The 25,102-nt window shown below is 37.7% G+C and overlaps 1 protein-coding gene across 1 annotated transcript in view; it reads left to right on the forward strand.

The window, feature by feature from the left end:
* Window positions 1-1,677: 1,677 nt before the first annotated feature.
* The window catches only part of LOC139734286 (ADP-ribosylation factor-like protein 5B), a 35,110-nt gene continuing 11,685 nt past the window's right edge, over window positions 1,678-25,102 (forward strand). Inside the window, exons 1-2 of the mRNA XM_071645082.1 lie at window positions 1,678-1,943; window positions 5,877-5,927. Coding sequence (XP_071501183.1) covers window positions 5,882-5,927 — 46 coding nt within the window. The 5' untranslated portion in view covers window positions 1,678-1,943; window positions 5,877-5,881. The remainder of the gene's footprint in view (window positions 1,944-5,876; window positions 5,928-25,102) is intronic.

Here is a 25,102-nt window from a genome sequence, read left to right on the forward strand (position 1 = left end):
TTTTCACTCGATTTTTTTTTAGAGAGTAAGGAGACACAAATAACTTTTATTAGTCTCCTTTACAGTAATAATAACCATACGTACATCCCAAAGGTGCCATCCAAAGATATAGTTGTCTGTCTTGCATTCAAGTAGGCCTATACAGGAGAAGGGCAACAATATTGTTGAATAGTATATTAGACAAAGCCCTTTCAAATGATTGTGAATAGTATAAGAAACCAGAAAAGCGATATATAAATCTACACTAAAGACTGTTAGGACTACAACTTACATCAAGAAACGAATCTTTGAATCAATAATATTATACAATACAATTTTTTCATGTATGTAATATTGTAAGTATATAATCAGTGCTATAATGAATACAATATGAACACGAATACCTTTCGGCGAAATCGAATACTCTAATTTTAGTCATCAGGACTGGCAGGTGTCCTCCCGTGCTAAACTTGAATGCACTATGATGGCGAAATGACGTTTTTTTTTTTCACTTTTGGTTGCTATGTAAATTCCAATGCCCATTATTGTGTCTTAATGGCTGCTCTATGGCGATGTTGGATAAGTATTTTATATTTTTGGTCGAACTATGGCGAAATTGAATGATCTATTGATGTTCTTGCATGACTGAACTATATAACTGCAAAATGGGACGGGAAAAGCTAATATTATTTTATTTTGTAAGTTGTGAGGATGATATGAAACTGATGACGACTCAATCTTAAAGACTCAACGTGGAACGAGGTGGAAGTCACTCGAATAGAACAGTGAAGATTATAAAATTCAAATAAAGAAGTTTATTTGGGAATTTTACCTGTCTTTCCCTAAAATGTTCTGTATATCCGAATCATACAGAAAAATATGAAGAGTTTGTTCGCGAAAACCGATAAGTCCATATCTGCCAAATGGAGATATTTGCGATTAAAGGTCAAGAAAAATAAAGAGAATAATAAGAAAATTGTTGCTTCTTTTGACCATAACTTCAAAAATGTACCTTTATATGTAGTGACCAATATATCATTTAAAAGGTATTATTTTGTACTATATGACAGAGACCGTAGTTCAAAATCTTCAAAAATGGACTTATCGGTTTTTGCAAATAAACTCTTCATATGTCTTTTCAGTGCTAGATTGTATGGCACGGCAGGTTTATACGATCAGCATTCAAGCCAGTACAGTAGAGTAAAAAGTTTACAGATCAAAGTATTAAATTCTGTATCAAATAAAGTGGTTGATCGATTTGGTCATCATGTGACGGTAGTTTAAAGTTGAATATAATTTACAGTTCAAAGTAGCATTGTTGAGTTAACCCTTGAAACAGCTCTTTCCGAAATGCCTAACTGCATATCATGGAAATCGTTTTTGTATGTTTGTCATTATTAGGCCTAGGCCTACGACGTATTGTACAAGTCGTTTACAATTTAGCGTCGAGTATGAACCAAAGAGATTTTCCCCAGTGGTGGGGAGGTCCTTCTCTTTGGCATTGAACAGATTAACGATAATTAATTTGTCGCCCTCTACGATGTTGTGTACAAAAGGGCATACGAGTATCGTTATGTCTACAACGGGATACGTAGGTCCATGTACCACGCACTATTTGACACATATGCAACGTTCTATAATGATAAGCCAGGCCGCTGTGCATAGTGGCACACTGGGAGTACAATAACACAGTAGACCCACAGGAAACGTGTGTAAAGAAGCAAGCCAGCGGTGCATAGTCGACAAGAAGAGGCACTAAATCAGCAATACTTTTGCCTACTTTTTAAATCCAATACATCTCACGTCACTTTGGTGAATTATGTTGGTGAAAGTATCGTACGATAGTCAGTGACGAGCCAGACTTCTGTGGCTACAGGCGAGTAAATCGCTGCTAATCTCTGGTGAAACTGAGTGCCTATCTCGCGGTTCTAAAATTCGGCCACATCTCGAGTGGCAACCGGCAAGTGAGTCATTCAGCCAGTATTTTCTTTGTGGCCGTATTGTAATGTGGGGATCGAGTCTTTGTGTTGTTACTGTAATGTTGGGATATACACAATTAACAACGTTAACATCCAGCGTTAGGTATCAATAACATTAAGCATTACTGCAAATGCTGCATTACTGAAAAAAAGGGCAGCAGGTAGAGTGTAGACAGTTACTATTTAACTTTGATAAAAATTGGTAGACACCTTACAATTGAATGCGACCAGCCCCAACAGTAACACTTCCACTATCCTGCTATCCCAAAATACACTTGCTGGTAGTGGTATCACATGATAAACTGTGTACAAGGAGCGCCCCAGCCCAGGGTTAGTAGACACCCTAGATCTATCTAAATTTAGACTTTAATACGTTACTGGTAAATTAAACAGAAAAATCTGTCTGTCCGGCCTACACCGGAGGAGTTTTTTTAATTTTATCATTCTTGACATTTAACGGCTCTCCTACTATCGTACTAGTGAAATAGGACTCCGTAAAGCCAGACGTAGTCTGCACGGAACATGTCGGTCCATGATGACCAGATACACACCGATCTTTCGGTCAACTGGTAAATTTTGTCAGATATTGAAGATCATTTATACTCGTATCCTCTGCTCTGGTCTGAAGTCTTTGCTTGGTCGGGCCTTTAGCTTTGTTTGGTCTTGTGATGAAAAAACTGAGTTGATGATTCATCGTGTCCTTTCAAATGTCAGAGAAAGTGTGTTGTAATGTTATTGTTTACATGTATTTGCATGGTTATTCATAAATTGAAATATCGGTAGAGTAGAACTGTACTACCAGTACTAATCACAGGTTGTAAAAAAAAACAACACACACACACACATACATTTCTTGGCAAACAAAAAAGTATCAAATCCAATTTTCGATGCGGGCAATTGGAACTATATAGAATGATTGTTATTGATCTGGTAGTGTAGATCCTACTGCAAAAACTGTAGCGCACTAGTGTGATACTGGGGAAGCATGTATTATTAAACTCACACTTTAGGTTATTAGATCTAACTTGTTTTTATTCAAGTAAATTTAAGTGGATCCTCTGAAAAGCTAGTCGTACATTTGTACTCTGGTCTGTGATAGAAAAATAGAACCCTACATTGTAGGTAGGTGTTCTGCAGATCTATGTAGAATTGTAGCTGTATTAAAAATCATGGTATAATTTGAGCTTTGACCCTTTGTAAAATTATGTTTGCTAAGCGTGATATTGGCCAAATTAAAAACATTCAAAATTCTATTCATATGCTTTATGGCATAATATTTCTCTGATGCAAGGCTGTTTCACAGTATAAATATTTCATCATAATCTTTCATCAACCATCAAATACAATGTACAATTGTATAATCAGCACCAGTTTACTATCAACAGATTGATTTTCATTGCAGCAGCAAAATTATGATACAGCGTGCTGTAGCTAGAGTAGCTGGCCCCTCCGTAGATTTAGGATTTTAGCCAGGAATAAACTTTTTCTCATCCTGAACTCCTTGCTGTGTGTTTGAACATTGATGGTCGTTAGACTTTGGCTATTGAGTACGATAGCAACACTGCTAAGTACAATTGTATGCTGATGCTATTTCATTCACAACGAGAAACAGTCAAGTACCAACTGCGAACAGTTTTGTTTTTAAGGAGACATTTGATCTTTGAACTGAAGTTCAAATTCTCTTACAGTTAAATGCATTGCAAGCTTCATTCATGATTGTGAAGAATGGCAGCCATAAGGACAGACTTTGCAGTGCACCAAAATCAAGGTGCTTGAAATGTCCAAGTATGAAATTTATTTACATGTAGTATTTTTTAGATACAAAGCATTAAGTACTTTGCCTTCCTTTATCTCTACCTGTATCTGTTCTTTCTCTCTATTGTTTTACCAGGTATTTCTTTCTTCTTTCTTGGAAAGACTTCCTTATATCACCCCCCCCCCCCCCAATAATTTTTTCCATACAATACTGCACTACCCTACACTCTTGTTACTAGCCCAACCAGACACTGTGCGATTGTCGTGACACCTTTGTACAGTGACAGGGCTGTGTATACAAATTGTAGTAATATTTACCAAAGGTATCCATCTTTGCATGAGTAGGAGATGGCACAACAAACACAAAAAGTAGTGTGTACATGTGAGACCATTTCATAACATGTTCTCATCAGCTTTACTGAGGGTCCCAATTTCAGTTAGTTGGAATTGTCAACTCTTGTTTACTGCAACATTAAATACAATGCTTGTAAGAAAAGAGTGTACAACTTCTGGTATATCCAGAATATCCATCATATCCCACTTTGTGCTGTGAATCAGCAAAGTGATATTCTTTCCTACTCGAGCTATTTAATTCCCCTTCCCAATCAGGGACAACTATAAACCAAAATTATTGGTCTATCATGAAGCAAGTTACGTGTAGTCAGAAAATGAACACCAGCAATGAGATAAATGTGGTATTAGAAATGTATTGATTTTCAGATTTTTACACTTGAACAACTATAAATTAGTTAAACTGAGGACAGAGTTTCAGAATTTATAGTGATTGGGATGAGGAATGAGAATGTTTTCAAAATCTATAACGAATTGCAATGAACAAGGATGATGACATCGCAGCCTCACCATAAGAATGTGTGAGTTGGGGCTCAAGGAAGCAGAACAAAAGAAGAAGGCATGCATAGATTTTTCACAGGTGAACTTGTTGAGCAAGCGGTATTGTAATGGAATTACAATTCTACATTTCTGAAGAGGCTCTGATGTCATCAACACTGTTCAGTGTAATTTGTTTAAGATTTTCAATTTATTGGTTTCTCTGCTCAAGGACCACAATAAATTCCACGAATCTATACATGGAGCTGTCGATTTATGTACTACAAAATGTGAAATTATGAAAATCGTCCGGAATGCCCCTTTAAGTGCGACCCCTGAATACAGGCATGTTATGCTTCTGTTTTAAGTTCTCGATGTTCTCGATCATTCATTAATGTTATTAAAATACTACTTGGGGCTCAACACCAATTTTTTTTTCCTTTTTTTTTTTCAATCTGATTGCCCCTTTGGGCCACTTCAATCTTCAGATTTGAAATTTGGAGGCCCATGTGACAAAAAGAAATGTATTGGCCCAAAGTTAGGAAGTATGAAATGCCACTTTGAATTTAGCTGCCCAATCAGGCCACCAAAAGATCATCTTTTGGGAAACTTGGTGTCCTTATACAGATTTTGAGGGCCCCCGAGTCACTGGGCTGCCACCTATATGTCAAGCCCTGATACCTACCTGGCTCATTTCTTGTTTGTTTGTTTGTAATTTACGTTTTAATAGTACAGACAGAGGTTATGAAATACAATGTACATTACCGGTACGTACACCATAGCTGAATACGGGGTTTACTGTCACTCGTTCAGTAATCAGTTTAAAATGTCATAGAGCTTTGGTTACTCTGGTGTCCAGAACATTCATTCTTCACACATGTGATGAACAATACCGAGGAGGTATCACACACCTCTTTGACAATACCAGTTCTGTCAATAGTGCAATGCCATGCCATCCCAAACATGTTCTCTTATTTGCTCATCCGGCTATCTAAGCTCTAGCCAAGGGATGACCTTTTGCATTTTATCAGTCAGTTGATCATGATAGATATTGACATAAAGTGTTGTATTACGGATTGGCCCGCCAAAGATAGATGCAAGAGAGTGTACGTATACAACACGCAGTTGAATACAGCATTATGAGGTAAATCCCTAGATAGTAAACTGTAAAGACATGTACTGTATGTACAAAAATATGGATATATATCATCAGTGCCTTTCAGTTATCAGTGATCTAATTTACCTATACTGTAAATGTAATATTTATAGTGTAACAACACAAGTCATGCATATCATTATTCTCACCTTGTTCTTGTTCTTTGTGTTTCTTCGCAGATGCAATGGGTTATGTCTTCTCCAAAATCTGGAGCCTTTTCAACAATGAAGGTAAAGCGATACTGTGAAAGCGGCTATATTCGCAAGAGTAATTTTTCACGCTGGGCTGGGTAGGATGAATTTTGCTTGTTTTCAATCTACAGAATGAGGACATTTTATGATAATGATACATATTACAAGCAAAAATATTTGCATGCTTTTATTTTTATGAGTAGCTTCTTGTTGCGAGAAATGTGAGAAAAAAAAATTGCTACCCACCAGGATGCATACTGTAAGAAAGCCCTTAGTAGCGGCTAATAGCAAATATGTGCATCCAAGTGTTCGCTCGTTAGTAATGGTCGACTCCAGTCAAGATTTCTTGGCTGTATGACGCCGTTTACAGTGCGGGGCTGGGCTGAGCCGCGGCCGAGCCCAGCCCGAGCCCAGCCTCAATTGCGAGGCCGGGCCCCACAATCTTGTCCGTTTACACTGCCGTGCTCGGCCGCGCTTTTGATTCAAACCTTTCAATATTTTGTGGTAGTGGTGCTCTGCTTGTAAACAAACATAATTTGGTATTGTCTGATTTTCAGACCCTTTGCCAAATGAATTCCGTGGTGACGAAGTCGCCGTTTGGACAAAGGCCTTTGCCGAAGGAAAAAATCCTTTGTAGGACAAAACCACCTTAAACTACACTAGTTTTCGACATTGAGGGGGTTAATATCCTGAACAGCGAAATTGTAGGCAGAGGGTTTGGAAGCCAGACTAAAATTGGCCGCGCATTTGGCCCAGTTTACGTTTACACTGAGAAAAGGCCGGGACCACCTCCAGAGTGAAGCCAAATGCGAGGCAAATTTTGGCCTCGCATTTGGCCTTTTGCGCGTTTACACTGAAGCGGGGCTGGACCGAGCCGCAGCCGAACCGCAGCCGAGCCTCGCACTGTAAACGGGGTCCAAGTGTGCCTACATAAATATCAGTGGTGAAGCTGTACATGTACATAATTCATTATATTAAAAGAAGGGATTCTTGAATATTATATACAATATCCGAGCCGGGCCAGCCTTCCCACTATCCCCACACTACCAATTTTGGATACTACATCTGGTAAGTAAAGGCTACTAGTACTTCTGCCTCCAGGTTTTGCCATTTCACTTTCTTAATTACATTAATCTTACCACTATAATTTATTCAGCCTACAGTCACATAATCTGCCTTCAGTATGATTAGACAATTAAGAAGGGATTAGTTTGGGTATTGATGTGGAATTTTTTTTTTTCTCTCTCTCTTGAGGCCATATGCTGTGGCATTGTCAAGTTGATGACTATTATACATGTACATCGTGAATCCCATTTTCTTTGCTCAATTTCATTCATTTTATATACTTTCTGTTCAGTTCCTCTATGTTTGGATTTATTCAAGGATAATATTTTGCGAATTGGTACATGTAAGACACATTGGCAGGTGCTTGAATTCACAATCGAGAAACACACTATTGAATAACCCATTGAGGATGAGTCCTGAGTATACTCGGGCAAGTGTCTATGGGAAGTGCGTGTTGTAGCAAAATCAGACCGTCCTCAATGGATTAAAAGGAACAAGCGGTGTAAAGCATTATCGCTTTTCAGGAGATTGGTCCAGGATTTCCCACCTTTTGAATGACAGAGACTCCAACTCTCCCGCTTTCGACGGGAGATCTCCCGCCTAAAGCCCATTTTTGCAAAATCTCCCATTCTCCCGCTTGAGATTAAATTTCTCCCGGCCTGGCTCTGTGTCTCCCGCTTGAAATGATTTCTTACTTTTTGTCATCGTATTTCGAAAAATAAGCCTGAGATAACACGAGAGAGCATCTAGAACCCTAGAGCTTTCAGGGCCCGTAAGCGGGCCCTGGACCCTGGCCACATGCAAGTTGGAGTCTCCCGTTTGCTAGGGGTTTCAGGCGGTAGAATCTTCAGATCAAAAGGTGCTTGGGGTTGGAGTCTCTGGAATGATATAAAGCACATTTGTGTTTTAACAGATTCAGTATTTTTGCAAGTTGTAGATTTTGTAAACATTAATTCTTATCAGTCAAACCTTCAAAATTCAGTAAAATAAAAGCACTGCAAATTGTAGGACGTCAACATTGTATTCTACTTTGATTAGAATGTTGAAAGTCTGGAAGTGAGTCTATAGCCTTTACTGTCTTCCTGTCAGGCATAACATTTAAAATCTCAGCGCCTGACAATCACAACACTGATAACATTCCAGACTCTGCTTGACCTTAGTGGCCCTACATTTGTAAGTGACCCCTTGGAGGGTGGCCAAAATGAGTTTTCCTTGATATGATGATAGGAAATCATGAATGTCAAAGTGCTCAAGTGCCTTGCTTGCATACGTATAGTTTGGTTTTCCTCTGGACAGGAACTCCGGTATTGCTCCGAAAAGGTGAAATCCCAAATTTTACACTTTTGATTCTTCCTTGTTCTCTTTCCTTATGGATGGATACATCTCCAGCTAGCCTGCTGTAGGAGGAGCAGTCATTTTTATAAAGTATTAATCAAGTTCAAAAGCGTTCAACTCCAGTTTGCAACTGATTGACAAATTGCCCTACATCGACTTAATCAGTCAATCAGTTGCAATGAAAACATCTCGACGGAAGAATTTCATGAAATGGAACAACTCCAGTTTGTTGTGGAAATCAGTGAGCAAGAAATGTACTGTCAATAGATAAACTTTACATACAGTGTAGTGTGATGTCTACATTTGGATACAGTACTTAGTGTATTAAAGTTATACCTGTCTGCCATGGGTACCTTTATATCACATTCAAGTGTACCACATTGTAGATTGGAATCTGAATACTAGTCATAGTCATTTCTTTATGTATTTGGCTAATAGATTGTAGATTGTTGGGGATGTGTCCTGGAACATTACCAAGATTTTCCGAATGCTAGTTACAATAATTGTATATGCAAATTACATGTACACCATGTACAGACTTATTACACATAATTGTACTCTACATTTAATGTTTGAAACGCTGATTTCAAAGTACTGTTATATATGGTACTGTTTAAAAAATATATAGGGGAGGGGCTGTTGAAGATGAATGGACAGTAATTGGTATTTTTTCTTTCTTTCCAAGCAAGATTTTTTTTTCTTTTTTAGCAGATGATTTCAGGGGCTCGTAGTAAGTTATCATTCTCTACAGGTGTTTTTTGTCTGTTTTGCCATCTCTTGATTGGAATAAATGGCTGATTTTTTTTTTCCATTTCATATCAAATGATTTTAGCAATTTAGGAACCTGTCATAATGTGTTCTAGCAATTCTGTGGAGCCCCAGTTACTTGTTTCTATAATTCTAAGGTGTATCTCAACTTCTTCTTTTTTTGGGGGGGGGGGATGGGGAAGAACAGGAATTGACATCATTAATTCAACAAAAAAACAAAAAAAAAATCAGTGGAAATCTATTTGAGTCTAACTGTAGATAAAAGAAATACATGCATGCAGAATATGTGATCATTCATTGAGGAGATGGTGATGACAATAAAATAGGGGGAGGAGGATGTGTTAGCTTGCATTTGATTTTGAGGTATCCTTGAATCAGAAACGAGGGAGAAAAAAAAAAGACACCTGCTTCTTGCATGTCATCTCTCCCTTTAAGATCCTCCCTGACCCTCTACCATTTGCATCAATTGACCCCTGACCGCCTGTCAGATTAGGATGTCGTGATTTGGGCTTACAAGATGTGGTGAGAGACTTCTGTTGAATATTTCACTTCATTTGCTTTGATTTGACAATATACTTGTAGAACACAGTGTATTTGGACTGTATGCTGTATTAAAGCTTTAGGATAGAATTAAAGCTTCAGCACACTTTCATTCTGAAGTTGGAAAAGGAAATGTTCAGTAAGAACGAAACCAGTTTCCATACTGGGACTACAAATAATTGACTTGTGTAATTACCTCATGAAAAATTTGAAGGCTTCCAGATTAGACTTCAATCCAATGCCTTGAAATAGACCAAACACTAATATTCTCTCAAGGGGCAGATCCAGAAATTCTGTAAAAGGGGGGGGGGGGGGGGGGGGGGGGCAAACAATATTTCTGGTGCTACTTCCGGGTTCCCTTTCATTTTTTTTTCTTTATTTCTTTTGTTTTAACGACAAATAAAGAGGGGGCGCGCACTCCGTGCGCTCCCCTTCTGGATCCACCACTGCTCTAGCTGAATGGATATAGGCCTAATGACAGGTGTTGGACAAAGGGACAAACAAAGCAATCTATCATACATAATTCAAATTCTATCAATCTCTTGTATTTTGCCCAGACTCTTAAAGATAATAGCTCAACATACCAGGCTTTTCCGCAGCATCTAGTGTATAAATCCATCCAACCTTTACCCTTTGTATTAAAAGTAAGTATTAAAAGAAACACTCGATGTAATAATGTGCCTTAGTTCTACAGGAAGACTTTGGTGACACAATAAGGATTTAATCTTAATCTCCATTTATTGACAAACAATTGGTTTCCAGACATTTGTGCCAATCAGCAGGGAAAGCGCTCCAGCGTGCACGGCAGTCGTCGAACAAATCACATCGAGGATTTAAAGTGACTGCCAACTTTGCTGAAATAGCAGAGGGGGGGGGGGGTGTGTTTCACAAAGAATTTAGTCAGTCTATACAATGTACATGTTAATGTGCAAGTTGTAAGATCAACTTAAAATGATGGTATGTCAAGTGCTGTTTCCCTGTTCATTTGTATTCAATGTTTAGAAAGCCCACTTCAAATTATCAGAATTCATGGAAAAATTCCTTTGTCACTTACATGTATCTAATTTTGCATATGATGGTGGCTCCATGTAAAAGTCTCCAAAATGTTCATTTTCAGTGAGAATACCATTGAAGACACAGTGTACACACACATACTGTAGCATACCATAATTTTAAGTTGATCTTTGCTTGCTTTGTGAAATACCCTCTAACATGCCTACACCAGAAAATGGGTGCACGATGCCAACCCCATGTAGTTTAATTTGCCCTAGGTGAATAGAAAGAGTCAGCGACAGCAATTGCGGTGTAGCAACCATGCACACTGTGCCTAGAAGAAGAAGAAGAAGAAGAAGAAAGAAGAAGAAGAAGAAGAAGAAGAAGAAGAAGAAGAAGAAGAAGAAGAAGAAGAGAAGAAGAAGAAGAAAGAAGGAGAAGAAGAAGAAGAAGAAGAAGGAGGAGAAGAAGAAGAAGAAGAAGAAGAAGAAAGAAGAAGAAGAAGAAGAGGTCCACTTTCACCAGATCATATTCTAAACATTGAATAGCATCTAAATACACATAGTATTCATTTTTTTTTTCCACTTTTACTTCCTGCTGATATTCATTTCCACTCAACTCTCATATTCCAAACAAGGCACACACACTGCCTTGGTTAAGTTCCACTTCTATTGTGTGGAAGTCATCTGTCCAGAAAAAAGTGAACTTGTTGGAAGTGTATGGTACAATGTACAGTGTACAGAATCAATTCACATGAATGCATTGCCCAAAGAAAAGTTTGTGGACAGTGATGGGTAGAAGTTACTATAATCATCGCGATATAAAATGTATTAGATGAATAGAATTTACATAAATGTGTCATTCACACAATGTACATGGTGTATCCATAATAGAACCAAGAGTCATTCGGTGGTTAAATTCTCCATACAGCCTCGTTGTGTCATCTACAAAGATGAACCCCAGAAGGTCATGTACAATGTAGCTTTTGTGCATTTGTCCTGATAATGTTACATGTGTTTATTTACCGCTGAACATGACACTTTACAGTGTGGATCAAGAGGGGGCGCATTGCCCCTTTTATTTTTGGTTAAAACAAAAGAAATACAAAGAAAAAAATAGGGGGAAATACAAAGAAAAAAATTGGGGGCAGGGCTGCGTGCGCCCCCCTTTAATTTTGCAAAGGCGCCTCCCCTTTATGGAATTCCAGGATCCGCCTCCGCATTACAGTGACATCTCTGAAGCAATCTATGATAGCAATCCTGAAAGTGTTGCTGCCGATTCAATGATGTCAGTTTACTGTTAATAGGCAAGCAAAGTTTTGATGCAGTGACAGTGTAGCTGGACATTTCTAAACCCAGCAGCCACTTAAAGGACAAGTTCACCTTCATAAACATAAGGATTGAGAGAATGTAGCAATATTAGTAGAACACATCATTGAGTGTTTGAGGAAAATCAGACAATCCGTTCAAAAGTTATGAATTTTTGAAGTTTTTGTGCAGTAACCGCTGGATGAGAAGACTACTGCAGTGTATGAATAACTTAGATACACATGCGTACAACAATATAAGGAAAATATAAAGAGAATTTCACAAAATGCCATCTTTTGAAAAAAGTACACATTCCCCTGACTCGTTACCGACAAATGTTATGGGTAATATTATTCCCCCTGCCTTTAGAAAGAGGCAAGTCAAGAGCTCTTTTATTATGCGAAAAAAGTGAAAATATGTTGAATTTTCTTTTACATTTTCTTTATACTGTTGTACGCATATGACTCACAAGCTGTAGTAGTCTCCTCATCCAGCGGTTCCAACACAAAAATTTTAAAAATTCATAACTTTTGCATCGATTGTCCAATTTTCCTCAAACTTTCACTGATGTGTTCTACTAATATTGTTGCATTCTCTCAATCCTTATGTTTATGAAGGTGAACTTGTCCTTTAAGAGGGATTTTATCTTCAGCATGCCAGAGACATTTCAGAGTGATAAATGGCCCGTATCGTCCTGTAGAGTGGTTTCATTGTCAATCTCGGCTTACATAGTGTACCAAACCGGTGATAATTACTGTCTATGAAAGCCCCTGGAAGACACTGCATACAGCTGTCGGTACACATTGTACCTTGTATGTAGACTGTGTAGCACAGATATGAATACAATAATTTATAATTTCCAAAGTAGGTGAAAGTTTCTTATGTGCTCACTACTTTGACCATGAAAATTTGATGCTTTTTAATATATGTATAGTGTAATCTATCTAGTTTTTATGAGGATGAATATTGAGAGAGAGCATGCCAGTGGGGCATTTCAAAAGACATTTCGCCCACTTTGCCGATATGGGTACCTACATACAATACATGTAGGTCCGATACGGGTAATGGCCCCATGCTGTGAACAGGCAAGTGTGCTTTCAGATTTACTTGCCTGCCAAGGTGTTGCAGTCGGGCCAAGCACGTGGGCAAGTGCAGTTTATAGCCCCTTATTGTGTTCTGCAGGTTCAGTACCTACAGAATTCCCATGTCATAGCATATTACTTTTATATAGCAGCTGCAAGTTAGGTAAAGAATGAAATTTGCCTACGGATGCAGACCACTTCCTGATGTGCTTCGAAAGCACACCTTCTGGTACAGTATTCTTTAAACAACTTTGAGTTCAAGTACTCTCTGGCATGACGCAAAGTTGTCTAACAACGTACCGTACCAGAAGTTGACATGAGAAGAATGTGCGTAAACACACACTTGTCATGATGCAAAGAGTTGATCCTCTTTTTTTCAAAGGGACACCTGTAGCATACAGTAAACAGTCGAGGTAGAATGTCCCTGTTGCTACAAAACCTGTGACCCTTTAAAAATAACACAATTACCTCTGTAGGTACGCTATCTCCACAGAGCTCTCAAATGCTCACAATCTGGTATGGTACGATACAGTTCGGTTCGGTTAAATTTGGTTCGGTTCCATTTTGAGAATTTGAACAGAGCAAGAAACTGCAGTACTGGACTGTACAGTTAAAGTAGGCCTACATTGTGTATTCAAACAATTTCCAAACTCTTGGTACACAAGTCAATGTACGTGTGCACAGGTAGGATAGGCCTTCAGTATGTACTGTGGATATCGTGTACAATGTACATCAAGGTAATGCAGTTGGAGGTTTAATACGGTAGTCTCTTTCTGTGAAACTTGTTTTATCTGTACCTGAGTTTCTCAAATTTCAGTTGAATACATTCTTGAATACTTTTCAGTTTGATGGCAGAGATTTTGGGGAACAAATGCTAAAAACCAGAAATTTATGTGAACATGAAACTTTAATTAGTTTCGCCAGTAGCCAAAATTCTGGAAGGCAAAATGCAAGTGAAAGTTTTTGTTTACTTAAATAACAATGAATTTCAGGGCACTTTCACTCAGGTTCATGCTGCGAAAAAGGCTTTTGGCTCAAATTTGTAAAAGTTTTGTGCCGTAAATGTTTCTGGTATTGGAAAAATGAGCCAAGAAAATGGGATTCCATCGGGATCCACAGTTGGTACCATACAAACTTTGTACAATTTCATGCATAATAACCTCTACTGCCTGAAGGAAATTTACTTTAATAATGTGCACTGTGTATAACCTCGGGCACATTGTACAGTTGTCCACGAGTACCCTTATGTGACTGTGTGTGTGTACAGCGCCACACAACTACATTGTATGAACGAGAGAGATGTTTGAAAAAATTTGCTTACGCTGTAATAGACTTATCTACCCCTTTGAGGGAATCCTGGTTTGGATAACAAGAGAACTCTATCTGAATTTTGAAAAGGGTATTAAGAATGCCTGGATTAAAATTGTCCGCATTACTGCCGTGCTGCTGTTACATGTCTGGATAATGGCAACAGGAGAATAAAGTCGACTTCTCTTGAGGTATAAATTCACGAGTGTGTTTCATGACTTCTGCAGATTAGTCTGGTCAATACGTCGCTTGATTTCCGATGCATTTAATCTGTATTACAGTTGCATTGAAGAACTCACAGTTCATTCTCCTGTGCCATGCATGGCTTACAGTGGCCTGTGTTTGTCACAGTGTGAATGGAGAGGTGTAATGTTGGAATTTTGTCTACATGATGCATTATCATTCATGAGAAGAAGCCTTTTTACATCACTGTGTATGCAAAATTTGCCTACAACAGGTACAAAACAAATCATCAATGGTAATTCTAACCCAGTAGAGATAAAGTGTAATACTACACAGTTGGGCCATGGAGCTGCATAGCTCCTAGGTTGTACGCCGCCCAAGGTAAATGCTCTGAATTTCTGTTGAATTCATATTATAAATCACACAAATTACACCTTGTATAGTTGATGCAACTAACCAGTGTATCATAAGTAGTACATCATACATGTACTATTATATAAAGTAGTAACAAAACGGCTGCACATACAAAATTTGTATGTTACATACATACGTATGTACGTACATGCACATTTCAGATTACTGCAGTTCCTTGTTTGATAGCAGGTGATGTCAGTGTAGACTGACCCAAATCATTATCATGATTCTAGCATGATTCAAATTATGCTCACTCAAGAGTGCAGAGTACATACAGGTATGTACAATGTAGCACTGCCTGTCGTTCAGTCAAGGGGGCGGGGGGGGGGGGGGGGGGATTAAAACCCCACTGCCATTTAATTTGCAATTATGGATCTACGAATACAAGTCACAAGTGAGGGAGTTATTTCATGATATTGGGTATGCTTGCTAGCTGGACAGTGAGTCACCGTTTTATAAGGAATCGTGTGTACATCTATATATGCATTACATGTGTACACATACAAGTACTGTACTGTACCACTGTACACTGTATGTACACAGCTCATTAAAAGGGATGATTTGTAGTATAAAGCAATGAGACTGTATTTGGCCTCACAAAAATAGTCAGGAGTGATTTTGATAGCAATCAGGTGTTTACTAGTTTTTGTTGCTGCCCCCCCCCCCCCCCCATAGCTGTGCACTGCATCCCAGATATGGGTGAATGACCTTTGTGAAATACATTGTAAATTATGTGTATCATGGGTCACTGCACTTTGATCATTGATTGACAATGGAAGGGCCATCCTTGTTCTGAAAGACCAAAGACAAAAACAAACAAACAAACAAACAAACAAGCAATGTATCACACTCCATCAAAGCAAAGATTTTATATGTATTATCAAATTTGTGAGCACTGTATTATTCTATATGCCAAATATTTAACAGGGTTTTTATTTTTGCAAATTTTGCAAGTCTGGTGCTATTCACAAATTAAAAGAAAATATTGACTCTGATCCCGACGTGAATGAGACGCACACACATACAACTTTGTACATGTACACGCTGTACTTTTTCCATTCAGTACTGTACTGCAAGATCGCAAATTTAACGCCTTGCGAAATCATCGAGTAGTCACGATTCGCAAAAATTTAGACTCACTATTATATGGCATATGCAGTAAACCACCCACTGAGATTCAAGTTGCATACCATGGATATATAATGTCTTCATCATTTTTAGATACAAAATTGTATACTGGTAGTCAATTCAGCCCTCAATGTGTAAATCGTTTTATTTGTTGGACTCTTAAAGTTTGTCTTGCCCTTTTGCCACCCTGAAAGCTGACTCCTTTCATATCAAAGCTGGTAAATTGTAGAGGTACAGATTGTAGGTAATTTAAGATATACCTTTCCTCAATATTGTTTTTTCTTTTTTGATAAACTCTAAGGTGTACATGATATGTATTCATGTGAGATTTCATACATGATATTGATAGGAATTGTTCTTCAACCATGAAAAATTTTGTGGAGTTTGTGAAAGGGATAAGCGTCCCACCCTTTAATGATGAATGACTGGACACATTGTTGTTCGAACCTCAGGAGTTTGGCTGATAAAATTAACTTTGGATGTTTGCTTGTCATCGTTATAACTGAGCCTGCTCCAAGCAAGGGGATTCGGCTGGATGTTTGTAGGTGTGCCTGGTCCAGGTTTCAAATGGGTGTGCCACCTCTGATGTTGGTTTCTTTTTAGGTGATCCGAGTATCCTCTCGGATCACCTTCTGTATCTGTACGGATTCTTTGTTCTTCTTCTTCTTCTTCTTCTTCTTCTTTCTTTATTTCTGGACAAAAGTTGTGTATCTACGTACTCAAAAAGTACTCAGAGTATCAACTTCAAACTCATACCATATATGTATCATGTCCCAAAGACGACAAATCTAATGTATCATTGTGATTGGTCGATCGTGACGTCACTATGACGTCATTATATGAAAACACATTCTCACTCCTATCTCATTAATGGAATGGAATTTTTCAATGAAATTTACGTCACATATAGTTCAAGTCAAGCGCATTCTACTCATATAATCAAAATTCATATTTTCTCTTAAAACGTGCGCGTACGCGCGCGTTGAAATATTTGTATGCTCAAATCGAGCTCAAATTTTTTTTGCACACGTTTCAGACCATTTGGAGCATTTTTTGTAAAATTGAAAAAATTGGACGGACGCGTACGCGCGCGCGCATATACGCACGTACAGCTCATATGCAATAGAAATTTCCACTTTTTTTACACAGATCGGATGCCTGAAATGTCAAGGAATATTTCTACCAAGTTTCAAGTCAATCCCACTCAAAATGACGTCATACGGGTCCGTCAAAGTTGAAATTCCGCGCGCAGCGTCAATGGCGATATACAGTGCAACAATGCCAAAAAACTGCCAATTTTAAATCCGATTTTACTCGTCAGGATGGACGGTGACCCCCCATTTTCTTTACATATTCTGAAAGCTGATGAGTTGTACATGTCATTTCATGGGTTGACAATGCTGGAAAAATGATTAAAATATATCAAATTTCTTAATAAAGTTAAAAAAGTAAATTTTCAAAATGACGTCATCAAATTTCAAGTTCATTCAAGCATATCTCACTTATTCTTTAGTTGATTTTCGTCCAAATTTCAATATGTTGTAGCTTATTAAATGGTCTTTCAGATATATAATAACAACAATTTGATTGGATGACGGCATCACCTCGTAAAAAGGGATTAAAAGTAACATTGTTAAATTTGACCAGTTTACGTGTTATCTCTATGGGAGTGCAGTTTTTCTGGAAATGAAAACTGACATGACTATCTTTATCGAGCACTAGCTCGCTTATGCTTCGGTGAATTTCTCCCATATTTTAGTATGTTGTAGCTGAGACTTTGGGCTATCGTAAGTGTGCCCTTCGTTTTTTCATACGGAGTCGGCATCATGCCCAAAAACTTGGTTGAAATTAAAGCTTATCTTCCATGTATTTTCATATTCCTTTCTTTCTGCAACTTTCTTTGCAATAACTCAAGAAAAACAAGCTCTATCAGCCCAATATTTTGCACATGTTTAGTTTATGTCACGTACATTATTTCATAAAATAACAACTACTTGATCGGGCACCTTCTTGGGTATGTAAATTAGGGTCAAAGGTCAAAAATGTTTCATCCTGTATCTTGGTGAATACATGTCTTATCTTTCCCATATTTTGCATACGTAAAGACCATGTTACAAGAATCATTTCACAAAATAACCACTTTTTGCTCAGACGCCATCTTGTCTGTGCAAAGTAGGGTCAAAGGTCATATGTACTTCTTTCTTTGTCTTCATTATGACGTGTTATCTCTATGGGAGGGAATTTTTCTAGATGTGAAAATTGACATGATTGTCTTTATCGACGACTAGCTCAATTACCCTTCGGTGAATTTCTTCCAGATTTTAGTATGTTGTAGCCAATGTAATACTCTTTAAGTTTTGTGAATCAAAGTTTTAATCGGATGATGTCTTCACCACGTGAAAATGGATATAATGTAACCTTGTCAAATTTAACCAGTTTACGTGTTATCTCTATGGGAGGGAATTTTTCTGGAAATGAAAATTGACATGACGGTCTTTATCGAGCACTACCTCACTTACTCTTCTGTAAATTTCTCCCAGATTTTAATATGTTGTGGGTGAGACTTTGGGCTATCATCAGTGATTCTCCATTTTTTCATACGATGCCGAGATCACGTCAAAAAACTTGGTTGACATCAAACTTATCTTCGATGTATTGAGATATTTCTTTCTCTCTGCAACTTTCTTTGCAATAACTCAAGAAAAACAGCCCCTATCATCCCCGTATTTGGCACATGTTTAGTTTATGTCACGTACATTATTTCATAAAATAACAACTACTTGATCAGACGCCATCTTGGGTATGTAAATTAGGGTCAAAGGTCATAAATGTTTTAACCTGTATCTTGGTGAATACATGTCCTATCTTTCCCATATTTTGCACACGCAAAGGTCATGTTACAAGAATCATTTCACAAAATAACCACTTTTTGCTCAGATGCCATCTTGGCTGTGCAAAGTTGGGTCAATGGTCAAATATACTTCATTCTGTATCTTCGTTATAGTGTATACCGAATTTGGTACCAAAGATGGCAGACCTGACTCTCTTTTCTAAATGAGAATCCAAATATCACACGTCCAATGTCTCTAAACACAGATGAAACCTATATGGTCATGCCTATTGCGATCAGGACTCGAATCATTGATTAAAAAAAATCGGATCACCTAATTTGTCAGTCTTGACAAATTCCAAGTCTAGTGTTAAACTTCCCGTTGTCACAAAAAAATTCTTTCTGCTCAAATGTTGTGTAGAGGTTAGCTCAGAAAGTCCTGATCCTATCAATGTCAAAATTATACCATATATGTATCATGTCCAAAAGACGACAGATCTAATAAAATTATAGTAATCAGTCGACCATGACGTCGCTATGACGTCATTATATGAAAACACATTCTCATTCATATCTCATTAATGGAATGGAATTTTTCTATGAAATTTACCTTACATATAGTTCGAATCAAGGTGATTCTACTCATGTTCTCAAAAATCATCTGTACTCTTAAAACGTGCGCGTACGCGTGCGTTGAAATATTTGTATGCTCCAATCTAGCTCAAAAGTCTTTTGCACACGTTTCAGACCATTTGGAGCATTTTTTGAAAAATTGAAAAAATCGGACGGACGCGTACGCGCGAGCGCATATACGCACGCACAGCTTATATGCAAAAGAAATTTCCCGTTTTTTCACTCCGATCGGATATCTGAAATGTCAAGGAATATTTCGACCAAGTTTCAAATCAATCCAATTCAATATGACGTCATGCGGGCCCGTCAAAGTTGAAATTCCGCGCGCGCGTCAATGGCGATATACAGTGCAACTATGCCAAAAAACCGCCAATTTTAAACCCGATTTTACTCGTCAGGATGGACGGTGACCCCCATTTTCTTTACATATTTTGAAAGCTGATGAAATGTACATGTCATTTCATGGGGTGGCAATGCTGAAAAAATGATTAAAAGATATCAAATTTCTTAATGAAATAAAAAGAGTAAATTTTCAAAATGACGTCATCAAATGTCAAGGTCACTCGAGCGTATCTCACTTATCCTTTGCCGATTTTGGCCCAGATTTCGGTATGTTGTAGCTTATTAAATAGTCTTTCATAAATAAAATAACACAGTTTTGCTTTTATGACGTTATCGCCTCGTAAAAATGGATTGCACGTAACCTTGTCAAATTTGGCCAGTTTACGTGTTATCTCTATGGGAGTGCAGTTTTTCTGGAAATGAAAATTGACATGACTATCTTTATCAAGCACTAGCTCACTTATGCTTCGGTGAATTTCTCCTAGATTTTAGTATGTTGTAGCTGACACTTTAGGCTATCGTGACTGTACCTTTGTTTTTTTCTTACGATGTCGGGATTACGTCAGAAAACTTGGTTGAAATTAAAGCTAATCTTCGATGTATTAAAATATTTCTTTGTTTCTGCAACTTTCTTTGCAAGAACTCAAGAAAAACATACCCTATCACCACCATATTTTGCACATATTTAGTTCATGTCACGTACATTATTTCATGAAATAACAACTACTTGATCAGACGCCATCTTGGGTATGTAAATTAGGGTCAAAGGTCATAAATGTTTCATCCTGTATCTTGGTGAATACATATCCTTTTTTTCCCATATTTTGTACACGTAAAGACCATGTTACAAGAATCATTTCACAAGATAACCACTTTTTGCTCAGATGCCATCTTGTCTGTGCAAAGTGAGGTCAAAGGTCATATGTACTTTTTTCTCTATCTTCGTTATGACGTGTTAACTCTATGGGAGGGAATTTGTCTAGATGTGAAAATTGACATGATTGTCTTTATCGAGCACTATCTCACTTACCTTTCGGTGAATTTCTCCCAGATTTTAATATGTTGTAGCTGAGACTTTGCGCTGTCGTTACTTTGCCCATTCCTTTTCATACGACATCGAAATCACGTCGAAAAACTTCGCTAAAATTCAAGCTTAGCTTCGATGTATTTTCATATTTCTTTCTTTCTGCAACTTTCTTTGCAATAACTCAAGAAAGACATTCCCTATTACCCCCGTATTTTGCACATGTTTAGTTCATGACACGTACATTATATTGTTATGAACACCATCTTGGGTATGTAAAGTAGGGTCAAAGGTCATAAATGTTTTATTCTGTATCTTCGTTATAGTGTATACCGAATTTGGTACCTAAGATGGCAGACCTGACTCTCTTTTCTAAATGAGAATCCAAACATCACACGGCCAATGTCATTAAACACAGATGAAACCTGTATGGTCATGCCTATTGCGATCAGGACTCGAATCATCGATTAAAAAAAAAATCGGATCACCTAATTTGTCAGTGTTGACAAATTCCGAGTCTAGTTTTAATTCTTTTTCTTTTAAATTCCTTTGTCCAGTAGGTTTATGTACATTACAGAGAGGTACAATGCTTGCAATCTATTAAACTGTTTGTCCAGGGGAATGGCCAGCATTTATTTGCACCGATAGAATAGCACCTGTTCTATTTACATTCGTACAGCTATTTTGTCATGGGGAGTTTGAAGGTGGACCAAGGTATCAGTGAAGCTACTGCAGTCTGGTTTGACCAACACTACACTTTGGTCATTCATATGGTAGTGTACAACTACACTTGTATACTGCTCTATTCATTTAACCCGTTGAGGACGAGCCCCAAGTATGTACTCGGGCAGGTGTCTATGGGAAATGCGTGTTGTAGCAAAATCAGTCCGTCCTCAACTGGTTAAAACAAAGCACACAAACTTTTATGAACTGTATTTGCTGACAATAAGGCTTCACCACCAAGCAAACCACATCCCAACTTTGGCAACAAAGGAAAGAGAAAAAACATGGAGGGATTGGACACTTTTCTGAGGTTTTATATCAAACTTCATTTTAAAGGTGCTTTTGCATTTTTCCAGTTGACATTTTTATGGCTATGCAAATTTACACTGCTCTTTGTGTTTAAGACTTTCTTAATCTCCCCAGATGGGGATGGAAATAGCAGCAATTTAGTATCTGCTATTAAAACAATTAAAAACAAAAACAAAAAAGCAAATTGTTACTTGATTGCAGAATGTACAAATAGTGTTGTTTGTAACATTGAGTAGTCATTGGATCATGTTGAGCTGCTCATTAGCAAATTGCATAGTCCCATATATGATTATGTGTGTTGGCTAGGCTGGTGCCTCCACGGGGTGAAAAGACAATGATTTGGTAATATACTGGTGCATGGGCTGCACCCAAAGTTCACTTCTTTTAATAGTTCTATGGCCTTATTGCAAACAGAAACGCTTGAAGATTGCTTGGAATGAAAAGAATTGGGCATGATTAAGACCTTTAGGAAGAAGTACAATGTACAATCGTGTATGAGTGAAATCTTTTGCTATTTCAAGATTGTATTCAAGATAGCATGAATTTGCTGTGAATGTCCTCCATTAAAAAAAAAAAAGAAAAACAGCATGCCCCATATACATGTAGTGTCTGTATTATTTGTATTGTATGATCATCCTATCACAAGCACAGTTTATAAAAAATCAAAACACCTTGTTTGTTTTTTAACAGGAAAAAATGAAAGAATGACTTCTACAATTTATGTAATGAAATCTACTTCCTCCATCTGGGATGGATATGCGATATGTACAATGTACAAACCTACAATGATATCCAAGATCAACAGGTTTATAGTTACAAAGAAAATGCATAATATCTACATGTGTGCAATGTACAGTTGTTGTATTATAAAGACTTTGTGAAGAAAATATGCTGAGAAACATGATTCTCCAATTTCATGGTCATTATGTCCACACTGCTTTTGCTGGATGTAAAATTAATGTGTACAGTGTACATGACCCATTCACATTTGTTGTTAATGTCTCTTGTGTGGTATACAATGTACACAGTGTACATGCACATTTCATTCCACTTTTCAGTTACCTCGGTAATACTGCAAGATCATTGATGAATTCCAAAACTAGATTGCATCTTTCTTTTTTAAGGAGTATTCGTTGATGCCAGTCATCAATTCCAAAATAAAAGCAAAACACAGAGTATTGTGAATACCCAAGTGATACCAAAAAAAAGAAGATGTATACAAAAACATGACATTTCACAAATGGAATTGATTTTTACTAAGGCCATGCACACACACAGATTCAAAGTTATGTTTGCTCTATTGAGCCATTGCTCTGTAAACATAATCCTCTTGTGCTCAGTTTTTGTTTTCTTTTGCTTATTTTACATAAGTCTGTAAATAAATCTACATGTACTCTCTCCGACATATACATGTAAGTGTATAGCTGTTAGAAGTGGTACTGTATGCTATTGCATTCACATTAAAATGGTGTAGGCCTACTGTGTGAAGCACATAAAAGTGATATAAAACGACAAATTGTGTGTGTAGAAAGGCCTACGGACTGCCTCCTGAAAGGTTGCTTGAATTTTTTCCTGCATTTCCCCATTTCTTGTACACAATAACCACCACATCAGTATGACTTGCATTCCAGATCACTTTATAACTGCTCACATCGGCTACTCGTTGATAGTCTGGGTACAGCATGGATGAATATAAACATGTCCATGGTTAGAAATGCACTGTGACATGTACAGTACTAGTGTATTCAATGAAAGCAATTTGCAGCATTCTATTGTACATGATAGTGTATGTACAATGTACATGTACAACTGAATAGTGTAACAAGTTGTAGACATGAATTACTTCTGTTCCAGGAATGATGTGTTAACTATCTAAGTAAGTACATCGTATATATGTTAAAATGTACAATATATACAGGTGTGTCCATTGTAGTCTTAGCTCTTTGTATCATTACAATATATACATTGTATTACATTGTATGGCTACTCAAAGTCTAATGGCTGACATGATTGTGTGCAGATACAATGTACTGTATTAAGTCCACACTCTATAAAGGCCATTGTTGTGGCTTCCTTTATGAGCCATGTAATTGTGCCTGCTATGACTGTATCCATTCCAATCACATGACTTGGAATACCGGTAGTACAAACTATCTCGTACAGTATGTGAGGTCACAACATGAAAGCGAACAAACGTAATTCCAATAGCTGTATGATCTACATGTTACGTGAACAATAGGACAATTGCCACGTGTGCTATGTGCATACAGTACAACAAGTTTGTGTAGTGTATTGAATGTGTAGTGTATTGAATGTGCAGTTCATCACCAGCATGGACTGCCATGGCATGATTTACAGAAAACAAATACAAAAACATATCTCCCCCTTTTGACTTTTCCTGAATGGGCAACAATCCCATCTTCAATGCTGCACACGGGCACTGGTCCGACGGTCCCTGACCAGTAAAAATCACTGTCTGACCAGGGAGGGTGACCATAGTAACTTTTTGTACAGGAATGGACCTGTAAAGGGTGAAAAACTTGGTACCTACTGGTCTGACAGACAGGTCGGACCAGAAGAGAAAATGGGTTAGTGTGCAGCCTGCAATCTACACACTTCTTATAAAATGCCTATAGATTAATTTTATTTTTCATGCAGAGGGTACTGTATGCTCTTTCTAAAGCTGAATATATTAAAGTGCCTGTATGCTGAAGGAATGCACTGCTAATGAGAGATATACACGTAGATGCGTACTGACTATGCCACAGAAAAAGAGGAAAACCAATTGTTGATACCTCTTGTATGCGATTTCCGGTGGAGACCGATTTTTCAACTCATGCACTTTTTCTGAAAAAAAAAAGGAACAGTGAGAGGAATAATAATTTTAAAACTAAACTACGTACAACTCTTGTACCATTTTCTCTTTCCTTGATAAACCCTACTGTATACTACTGAAATAAACAGGATGCATGCAGAATTTGCACACAAAAATTAATGTGCAAGTTCCGTGTGTTGGATTTCATTGACTGTCTTTGGTGTGATGTTACAAAAGTACAGATCACATTTAAAGGGGACCCCCAGCTGATTTTTTGACTTTTGAATCGTAACAACTACGGATTGGTCATGCTGGGAACAGAGTTTGAGAATTTATAGTGATTGGAATGAGGATCTTTTCAAAATTCATAACAAAAATCGCAATGAATGTTAAAGGATGATGACATCATAGCACC

This window comes from Diadema antillarum, unplaced genomic scaffold, assembly GCF_040938485.1.
Source record: "Diadema antillarum isolate AM-2024a unplaced genomic scaffold, OU_Dant_1.0 scf00000026, whole genome shotgun sequence".
In the NCBI taxonomy this organism is placed as follows: Eukaryota; Metazoa; Echinodermata; class Echinoidea; order Diadematoida; family Diadematidae; genus Diadema; species Diadema antillarum.